At 38.6% G+C, this 11257-nt stretch overlaps 1 protein-coding gene across 1 annotated transcript; it reads left to right on the forward strand.

The window, feature by feature from the left end:
• The first annotated feature begins 499 nt into the window (after positions 1-499).
• clu (clusterin) lies at positions 500-10740 on the forward strand. The gene is made up of 9 exons (XM_072686574.1): positions 500-613; positions 4842-4972; positions 5955-6103; positions 6774-6944; positions 7396-7789; positions 8032-8172; positions 8799-9025; positions 10062-10237; positions 10446-10740. The coding sequence occupies exons 2-9, from the start codon at positions 4885-4887 to the stop codon at positions 10456-10458; spliced, it is 1359 nt and encodes a 452-aa protein (XP_072542675.1). The 5' UTR covers positions 500-613; positions 4842-4884; the 3' UTR covers positions 10459-10740.
• Positions 10741-11257: the final 517 nt, after the last annotated feature.

An 11257-nucleotide genomic window follows, 5' to 3' on the forward strand; every position in this document is an offset into this window, starting at 1 on the left:
CAAAAAAAATCCCAATTTCATGATAATGTAAGAATAACCTACACAGAAATGAGTGTATGTTACATAACAGGGTGTTTGAAATGTATATATAATAGTAGACTCTTAAATGACCTTTTATTAGATATATTACGTGTTCTTTGGGTGGAGGTGACATTATTTTAAGACCATTGGGCCCTACGTAGGGAGTAGTAGGCATCTGAGATTCTGCTCCAGACATACAACACTGTTGGGGTGATGATGAAGAACTAATGGAAACAATGTCTTTTGCAAAAGGCACATGCATCTATACAGTTACAGTTAAGCTAAACTGTGAATAAACTGTCTGTTAAATATGAGGGTAGATTCACTGAAGTGAGCGGTTCGAAAGAATCGACTCTGTAACTGAATCACACTGATCCTGCACCGTTTCAGACCTGTAGGTGTTTGGTGTGGCGACGCAGCGCTGCTGCCCACTAGCGGTTACAGGTGTTATTACCGTGAAAACATTGCACAACTTCTGGAAAAGTCCAAAGCCACGGGGACATGAATCACACCGTCCGCAGCCTCCGGTATAAATAGAGAGGCAGGAGCAGTCCAGCTGCAGGGGGAAGAGCGCGCGCACATCCACAGCTGGGTAAGTGCTGCATTTCTGAGGAGAGTGTGGGTTTTTAGGGTGCATGCATACCTTTCCGGAACGCGCAGTAACACATCAGTAGCCTATATTAATACATATATTCCTTTATTTGAAAGAAAAAAATATCTGAGCAATAATAATGCATGATGCACAGTACATGGTACATACATGCATAAATGCGTTTACTATATCGGTGCATATGTATAAAATATGAATGCACGTTTATTAATTTGATTTCCTAAGCAAAGTGTGACCGTGTTATGCATTGTCATTGTGATCACCTTTGGTAAACACACCAAAAGATGCATGCATTATTTTAAAGAGTGTGCAGGTGTAAAGCGCGTGTCATGCTAAAGCTATAGCTGTCGTCACGCTGAAAAAATGGCATGTAAATATTTAACGTTAAATAACATCCAGCACAGCATGACCTAGCATAAATTAAATAAATGACTAGTCAATAAAAAAGGTGAAGAAAATATAAGTTAATCAGTTAATTCTCCAACAAGCAAACGTTATAGATCAGTGCCTGTCTCAAGTGTCTTTAATGCCAATATACTGGTGCTTATGCAGGGTTATCCAGTGATTAAGGCCTTCAACTTAACTGTGCTTGTATGCATCTTGCCTTAGTGAATGTGCATTGATTTTTCAATGCAGAGGGGAATTTGACTCCCCAGCCCAAACAGTGAGGGAGGGGGTAGAGGGTCAGCTGCGTCCTCACTGCAGCACAACTTCAGATTCATGAAAACAAGCAAATCCCTCCCAGCTTAGACCAGGCCATCTGCAGATTAGAGCTGATTTACTATAGCACAGTGGTTTCCCATCTTGGTCCAAGAATACCCCTGCCCAGCACATTTTAATTAAAAAAATACACACAATATTAGTAAAACACAGAATATGCAGCCAGTGGTTACCCCAGGACCCATGGATAGGGGCTTTAACAGGCCTTGTGCCCCTCACTTTATATCTAGGAATTATACAGCCTGTTATTATATCAGAAATAAAATAAGGATAAAAATGGAGAGAAAAGATTTTTGCATGACAGCAATGCTATATATACTGTATGCACTGGTCCTGTGATATGATAAAAACAGTGCATTCAGAACAGGCTGTTTTTACAGCCTTATTGACATATATGAATTGTATGTTGTGAACTGTATATTGATTAGTGTGTACATATTGCACTAAACTATTGTATTCTTTTAAACATGAGGAGAATTCAGTTTTCCATGATCTTCGTCCTGCGTTTCTCAAAAGAAAGGCTGTAAAACATTATGTGCCTGGAACGTGTATCAAGGACCAGAAAAGCAGAATAATAATGATAACTACAGAACAGCACAGCCCTGTTGGCTCTAATAACATCTTGCCATGAGCAGAAAAAAATATGAGAAATCCTGCACTGGCCTTGACTTTGGCATTGACCTTAACACAAATGAATACAATGACTTTAGTGCACAAGCAAGACAACATGAACTCATTCAAACCAGTTCATATTGTCCACATGTTTGTAAGGAATTCAGAGCTGCTTCTTATGTAACTAAGCCTTCCTACTATGATCTGGCAAAAGCTTTAAGTTTTTCTCCATGAGCTAACACAGCATGCAGGCACTCTGCAAGCATAACAGTTTTATCAGACAGGCCCCTGTAGCCAGGCCTTAGTACACGACCAGCACAACAGTGTGGGATTTCTCAAAAATATTGCATTAAATTGCATTAAAGCTTCATCCATTTTCTATATAGTCTGTCTATTTTCACAGTCTCAGAAGTAATTAGGCAGTTAACTAGTTTCATGGCCAGATGTGGCTTGTTATGCCATTATTGATGAGAAAACAGGCTAAGTGTTTTATTCATATATTCACATACAAACCTTTCATGTTAGGCCGGTGTCAATGTAAGTGAAGCATTATTAGACTAAGTAAACAAAACAAACCTATCAGAGAGATAGAAAAAGGCCTGGAAGACCATGGATGACAACTGAAGTAGCTGGTCGTAGAATTCCTTATAATCACACATTCTTCGGATAAAGAAAACTCCTTGTCAACATCTAGTCAAGTCAAGAACTCTCTGAGGAGGAAGGCGTATCACTGGCAATACCCACAATCCACAAGAGACACCTTCACATTTGTAAATATAGAGGGTTTACCTCAAGATGCAAACCACTGGAAACACTCAAGAACAGAAAACCCAGGTTAGGCTTTGCTAAAAAACATTCAAATAGCTTGTCCAGTTCTAGAACACGATTCTTTGGTTGATGAATGGTTGATGAATCAAAGACTGGTATTTGTTGATGATGGAACTGCTGATAGATATATCAGGGTGAATTCTGAAGTGTAGCTATACTTTCTGAACTGATAGGAGGTTGCTTCACTGTACAGATGGATAATGACTCAAAATATAACAACCCAAGAGTTTCTTAAGGAGAAGAAATGAAATGTTTTTAAATGGCCAAGTCACCTGAACTTAATCCAACTAAACAGCTTTTCACTTGCTGAAGTCAAAACTGAAGAACAAATGATTTGCATCTAAGTATTAAAAATAAGCTTTATATGTTTATGCTAGCTTGTCCAATTACTTTTGAGCCTGTGTAAGTAGATATTTTAAAAAATGTCTGTAATTCCTAAACGGTTGTTCAACCCTATGAATTCAAGCTGAAACGCCACTGTAGTTGCTTCATTAAAAAAAAAAAAACAGAGAACAGAGGACAAATTATAAAAAATGGTAAAAACTGTATTACTAACAAATCAGTCTGCACTACATAACTATCGCATGACTACCCTAAAAATAACATCAGTAGACTTACTATGTTCATACAAATGCACATTATGGTGCTCGGCTTACATATCTTATCAGGCTAGGGCGCCTGTGGTACCAATGGTGCTGAATCCTGGTCCTGGAGATGTACCACCCTGCAGAGTTGACATGCACACATATTTTAGACACACTGTTCGCTGACACCCACAGATTAAAGGGCATCTGAACTGTAATGAAAAATGAGGGGTGTTAGCTTTCTTTCTAATCAGGCAACCAATTTGCTGCACTAACAAAGAATCCTCTGTTTTGTCTCTGGTGGATGCTGATTATGAGAAACTGTGTCCAATACTGACCGAACTATCAGCACAGTTATACAGTATAAAAACTCTGCAACTTTAATATCACTGAGCAAATATTTCTTAAAGGGTATTTTAAAGCCAATGGTTCTAGAAAACACTGAAACCAGGTAGGCTTGGTCAAATGGTTCTTTCCTTAGATGTAAAACCTGTTATATAAGGCTCTTCAAAAAATCTTAAAACCACTTCTAAAGAGCACCAAAACAGTACCACTATCATAACAAGTCAAATAATTATAAAATATATAGAACCTATATTCTGTAAATCAAACTGCTTAGCGCCATTATTTAAAGGTCTGGAATCAGTGTTTTCAATTATTTAAAATAATAGAAAAACAGTTTGGTTGCAGATAAAATGATTCTGCTGTGCTTTAAGTGTTATGCTACTTCACAGGTTTCAAAACATTTGGAATATTAAAAACAAAGCATCTGAAATACATTTTGGTATGACTTCTACATCTACAACGACTTCTACATTTTGGTATAACTTAATCTACATTAAGTTATTGATGGATATAAAACATTTATGAATATTACAAATTATTTCACATTTTGTACAATGGTGTACTTTATGAAGTTGCTATATGGCATATAATGGCACAATACAATATGTACAATATAATATAATATACTATAAAATAACTATAATGAACTATGAATTGTTTTTTATTCAAGAAGAGTTATAGCACAAACTGCATTTTCAATCATACAGTGAAACTATATCGTAATAACTTGATCTGAAACTCATTTATTGCTGCTGTCATGAGCAGCATCACCCCCCTACTGGGTATTATCAGCGCTACAAAAACACTATCAGAAAGTCAGACAGACAAAGCAGTCATCATGGCTGTTTGTTCCCGGGCTAATAATAGCCACACACACACACACACACACACACAAAGGAGCTAGCTGTTGCTGGCAGAGAGCTAAAGCATTGCATGATGACTTGCAGAACTGAAATGACTGCAGTAAAATAACCACCACTGTGAACATTACGTAATGGTAATATAGTGGTCGAGCTTGTTTGAAGGGTCAGCATTTAAATCACTGACTGTGTCACACTGCAGTGCCACTAGACAAGTCATTTATTGTAATGATTCTGAAAGCTTATGATTTCTCTCTTTAGAGTTTTTCTACATCTGAAAGCCGGACACTGGGAGTGACCGAAGATGAGGGTGTGTTGGCCAGTTCTGGGCCTCTCTCTCCTCTACATCTCTGCAGAGTGTCTGCTTCCCCCCTCCAGAGAGGAGCTCCAGCGTAAGCATAATGGATCAAATACAGCTTAGTCTATCCAAAAAAAAAAAAAACAGAACGGCTTGATCAGCTTGAATGGTGCAGGCAATTTTCTCCTTGTATCTGCATCTAACCAATCGGCCAAGGCATGTGACACACTAAAAGAGCTCTGAGTTTATCCAATTACACACAACCATTCACATTAATTACTTTTACTCAGCCAGCATTACTGCCAGACTCTAAATACTGAGCACTACAAATTCATACGGGAATTTAAAATCGACTGACAGACTGTACACACTGCATACACAGCAGATGTGTATTTAATATAAAATCACTTCCCAGGTTTTACTTTCAGACTTTTAAAACTTTAAACACACTACAAATTCATACTGGACTACAATCACTCCAAAATGATTACTGTCAGACTATAAACACAAGAATACAGTAGATTCACACTGGATTCCAGTCAATACACAACCAATTACTGTCATTACTGTCACTGCACATTTATACTGCATTACAATTGCTCTATAATTATTACTATCATACTGTAAAATCCACAATTATTATTGTCAGGCTATAAAAGATAGAGGCTTGAAAATATCCAAAATACAGTTGACCAGACAAGACATCAGACGTTTGTTGTCTGAATTTTCTCTTTTTAGTTTAAAATGGGAAACTACATAACTGAATCATCACACACCTGATCTCTAACACAACTGATTTTCTGGTTTCTAAAACTCTATGCTAAAACAACAGATTTGACAGCCGATATGAAGCCTGAATTGTTCATGTTTATAGAGAACAGTGTGCGAAACAGTGTCTGACCACTTCCACATGGGATTTGGCGGGTGTTGCTAAGCCGCTTAGCATTACTTTTTAGCTAAATAAGCCTTCTAGCTCAAGGGCAAAACTAAAGAAGGGACAAGGGGAAATTTGTATAGTTTTATTTTTGTCTAAATGGAATTTTTATATGATGACAGCAATATTTATCTGTCTGCAGAGATCTCTGAGAATGGAGAGAAGTATCTGGATAAGGAGATTGAAAATGCCATTAACGGAGTGAAGGAGATGAAGACAGTGATGGAGAAGTCTGAGCAAGATCACAAGAAGTTCCTCTCTTCCCTAGAGAAGACTAATAAGCAGAAAGAGGTTGGAAAACATGTCAAAGTGTCCAGAAATGACCTTTTTGACGTTTGATTGGTTGTTCCCTGTTATTACATAGACCTGTTCTATATCTAATTGTGCCATACCTTCTAGCATGGCATAAACTTGTTTCCTCAGTGTGTCCATAACACAATCTCAATAAATAATTGCACAATGATTCAACAGCACCAGATTAAAAACATGAATCAAATAAAATAGCAGTAAAGTAAAGGAAAGACTAAGTTGGAATGACAGCTATTCAAAATAGGTCTCACAGCTTAATAACCAGGTTAATATGTAAATGGTTGTCAAGCCTAATCGTTATTTTATAAAAAAAAAAAAAATGTGACCATTCACAGTTGAATTCCACACTAGTGTGTCAAGTTATTAAAAAAAAGAATAGCCTCATACCTCTGTTATGTTATTTGGCAATCATAACCTTCTGTTGAACTACTGGCGGATTTTGTTTTTGTTTTTTTTGTGAATATTATTAATAGAACATTATGTTGGTTATTGGACACGCGTTCAGTCAGAATCTATATATATAGTCAGAATATATTTTTATACTTTGTCTAACATATTGTCTTCAGGAGAATCACTTTAGCCCACAACCTCTCATGTTTTACTGAGTCATGCTACATGGTGTGCTAAAGCCCTGTGTTCCTGTGTGCGTTAGGAAGCCATGAAGGCTGCACAGGAGATGGAGGAGAAGCTGAATGAAGAGCAACGGGTGTGTAATGACTCAATGCAGGCATTGTGGGAGGAGTGTAAGCCTTGTTTGAAGAACACCTGCATTAAGTACTACTCCCGCACCTGCAGCAGTGGCTCCGGCTTGGTGGGCAGACAGGTAAGCCCTCAAACAATTATCTTATTTTACCTCTTTTAACTTCTTTGGCTGTATTGTTTTCTTAGGAACTGCTAATTCTTCATCTACTAAAAGTGATGAAGAATTAAAGAACCAATAAAATTAAGTCAAGTAACGCGTATAACTCAAAGCAAATATCCACATTTAACCTAGTAGTGACACTGATGTGTGCAACAACCCCAGCAACACCACTATGCCTACGTACTCAGATCTGTATCACACACACAACTACAAACACTACCAGTCAATGTCACTGCAGTGCTGAGAATGGTCCACGGTCCACATAGCTTATTTTCCTTTTCCACTGAAGAATGGGGTTGTGGGAGGGCAACACAAGTGCAGCTATATGGTAGGTGTTTCTGATAAAATGTCCATTAAGTGCAGCTACCCTCCACTCAAAACATACAAATCCTCCTGTGTGTTCATATCTCAGCTGGAAGAGGTTCTGAACCGGACATCTCCATTCTCCATCTGGATCAACGGTCAGAACATCGAGACTCTGGAGAAGGAGGATCAGCAGCAGAGCCAGCACTTCCAGGACCTGGAGAAGCGCTACGGAGAAGTGGCGGATGGAGTGGACAGCATCTTCCTGGACAGTATGAAGGTGTTTGACCACATGCGCTCTTTCCACCAGCCTAGCATCTTTATCGGCCCCTACCGAATGCCTAGCATCTTCAGCCGGCCGGCTCGCGTGTACAGGTCCCCTCTCCAGGACCCCGAGTTCCATGGCTTCCACAGCATGTTCCATCCCATGATGCAGATGGCTCGGAACATCTTTGAATCATTTGAGCCCTACATGGGCAGCAACATGGACAACCCTGGTGAAGGTACTTTCTACCTCTTCTAACATACCTTTAGCAAGTGTATGGAAAACATCTCACAAAAATTTAACATCTGTAAACATAAAAATAAAAAAATAAAAACAATGTTAAAGGCATCTGCAGAAATGTTTTCTTATGAAAATGATGATGGATATGAGTGGATAGAAGAAATATGGCAGCAGGGTAATGACAGATATGCAGATAGCTTTCAGTTCAACACACCTCTACATGTTTGCCCTTATTTGCAGATGGCACTGTTAATGAAGATGTCATCATAACTAAGCCATTTGGGAATGATAAAATGACCTGCAGGGAGATCCGTCGCAACTCTGCAGGCTGCATTAAACTGCGAGAGGAGTGTGAGAAATGCAGGGAAATCCAACACATCGGTAAGATCACCGTCAATAACTTATTTCATTCATAACATTACTAACTCTGTGTTTTAGTTTTTTTATACTGCATTCCATGCATGATAGTTAGAGATGGCATGACCGCTTTTCATTTTAGGCACCAATATTCATATCTTAAGATTTTCTTTAAAAACTACAGATCTATAAAATGTAAAATAAAAACTCTATTAAAGAGGAGCATCTAAAATACTTACATTTATGTAATTTGGCTGATGCTCTGGTCCAGAATGGCCTATATTTGCATAACACAGGTATGGCAATGTACTATTAGGAGTCTTATTGGTGTAGTATGGTGTGCTTGCCCAGCCAAGTAGGTGTTGTTATCCACTATGCTGCACCAACTGCTAAAACGTTAGCAGTGACGCTCCCTGAACTACTGAAAACACTCCCTTAGCCCACAACACTGCTAACATTACATCACACTTCTACAAAACAGGCTTATTACAGGATCAAATCCCATGTAGCACTTAAAAGCCCTATATCCATGCCCCCCTATACTGATATGCCATCTCTAAGGATAGCTGCAGTATAAACACAAGCTGATTTATAGCACTAGAAGCTTTAAAAGACATACTGAATGTCAAACGTAATGTTTTCTGCTGCAGACTGCTCTGGAAAGAAGCCTCTGGAAGGCCCCCTGAAGGAGGAGCTGGAACAGGCCCTGGCCGTGGCTGAAAGATTCACTCAAGAGTATAACAGGATCTTGAAGCGCTTCGAGGAGGAGATGTTCAACACCTCAAAGCTGCTGGACATGTTCAACAAACAGTTTGGCTGGGTGTCCTCACTGGCCAACCACACAAAGAATGATGATGGAATTTTCAAAATCCAAGCGGTGAGGCCTGAGGCAGGCTAAATGCACTAAGCACTAATATAGCTGGATTCATTTTTGACCAAGGGAGGTTGTGTAATGTATGGGATTTGACTGGCTGATTGGTACAGGAATTAAGGGTTTACTCAACAATCTCAACAACATAAAGGTTTTTTTCCCCCTCAAACTTAGCTATGCAGCTCTAATCTTTTATGCTGCATAAATGTTGCCAAAAACAGTAACATCTGTCTCTCGATATAGTTTCTGTCCATTTGAGCCATTTTGCTGGTCTTGCACAGATTTTGTACATAATGTAGTGTACATACAGTACACTACATTATGTACACAGACAGTGTACATAATGTCCGAGTGGACAATTTAGAAGAGTCAGTGGCCAGTAAACTTTTCGGCTGGTAAATAGTAAATAGACTATCATGCATAATTCCTAAACACAACAATGCACAGACAAATAGTTACATGTATAAACATGTATTTGGATTTGTACTAATGTAGGGGTGTAATCAGCCTCCTAAAGTAATACAACTGTATGTTTTGGTCCACTAATGAGTTTTCCCTCCCTCTTCTTGTGCACCTGAGCCAAGTCTAACTAATTGCCAACCTCCTAATGTACCACAAAGGGTGGGATTGGAAACTCTTGAACTAATTTAAACACAGTTGACTAGCATGTCTATGAAATTAGCTGTTAACAATGAAAAAGCAATTCACTATAACAGTTTTTGGGGGCTGGGCTGTATCATGCATGTCCCACTCTAGCCTTAACCAACAGTTGTCATCTTGGAATGACGGAGTGTCAAAGTTGGTGGCAGAGTGGACATGGACAGAAACTCCCTCAGACACTGGCAATATTCCTTTGCTGATGTAACTGAGACGGTCATTCATGGCAAGGAGAAGCATAACAAAGTAGTAGAAAAGACATGACTAATAGCCATGTGACTAATTATCAAGATTTTTTAAGCTTAAGCTTTTTTCACTAATGGCAAAACACCTGTAATAAAAAAAGCATTAAGCAATCTAAAGCTGTTTTCTGGTTTATTAAAAGGTCATATCCAAGACAACAGAAGATACGGAGAAGCCAGCTGACACCAAAGTGTCAGTCAGTCTGTTTGACGAGCCAGAGATGAGCTTCACAGTGCCAGGAGACATCCCCTGGAACGACCCCAAATTCTCAGAAGTTGTAGCGCAGGAGGCTCTGGACCGCTTCAAACAGAACACTGTGTGAGTCTTATTTCTAATTTTCATAATTGTTTTAAAAACAATGTGCACACTAACTAGCTGTAAGCTGTGTTAATGGAGCCCGGAAAGTCCCTATACATAAGGGACTAAGAAACTTTATTAAAGTGCCAGTTACTGTTACTGTAAGATTTTCCTATGATGTGATTATTTTTGGATTATGAAACTAATGATGAAATATCTTTTCCTGTAGGGTTGCAAAGTAAAGGTTAGGCTCCTCGGTGAAACAACTTGTCGAAGATTTGACAGAACAACTTCACTGAAGTCACTGAAAATAAACATAAGCTTTTTCTCTGCATTGATATTTCACAACCTTCTGAAAGCTGTTCTACTTACCTAGCTGGATATCCTCTGTCTAGCATTATCCCTGCTGATCCTCAATTAGATGTCAAGAGATCCTCAGGAGCTTGTATGAAAAGAAAAGTGCTTCTGGTGATCTAGAAATAATCAGCTGTACATTGACAAACGTTAATAAAATGAATAACGGAGTTGTTTTTTCCTTTTCCCCATGGAATATTACAATATCATTGCCCCAGAGATATAAGGTGGAATTTACCTTCTTTGTTCCACTTTTGAGAGAAATGATAGCAGGCCCAGGTAGCACTGTACAGCTTTAAGGAGGAGACTTGTCAAGGCTTAAGCCTGCTTTAACTGTGAGTTTATCATCTGGTAACCAGTTGAATCTAATACACTGCTAGCTCTTCTAGAAACGTTCCCTCACCGGTGATGTTGGTCTTTACAATAATTATGCAGTACTCCAAAGTGTAAATGTGCATTCAAACCAGTTTTTGTTTTGAACTGTGCTCTGAGCAATCAACTCTGAGCAGTCACAGTTTCAGATGACTTTGTAAATTAGTGAATTATATAAGGTACCTAACAGTCAGTATAATGCAGGCCAAGCTCTGAAGCCAAAGACAGTTAAAAAATAATAATAATTATAATAATAAAAAAAAATGTTTTCGGGTGAAACTCGAAATTATTGGGATTATTGAAAAAACCCAAAAT

The sequence above is a fragment of the Salminus brasiliensis genome, chromosome 1 (assembly GCF_030463535.1).
Source record: "Salminus brasiliensis chromosome 1, fSalBra1.hap2, whole genome shotgun sequence".
Lineage (NCBI taxonomy): Eukaryota > Metazoa > Chordata > Actinopteri > Characiformes > Bryconidae > Salminus > Salminus brasiliensis.

Bases quoted from the DNA above. Each gene is read 5' to 3' on its own strand.
- clu (XM_072686574.1), top strand. From the start codon at position 4,885: ATGAGGGTGTGTTGGCCAGTTCTGGGCCTCTCTCTCCTCTACATCTCT. The intron at 6,104-6,773 runs GTTGGAAAACAT...TGTGTGCGTTAG, and splicing joins AGACTAATAAGCAGAAAGAG to GAAGCCATGAAGGCTGCACA. The intron at 8,173-8,798 runs GTAAGATCACCG...TTTCTGCTGCAG, and splicing joins CAGGGAAATCCAACACATCG to ACTGCTCTGGAAAGAAGCCT.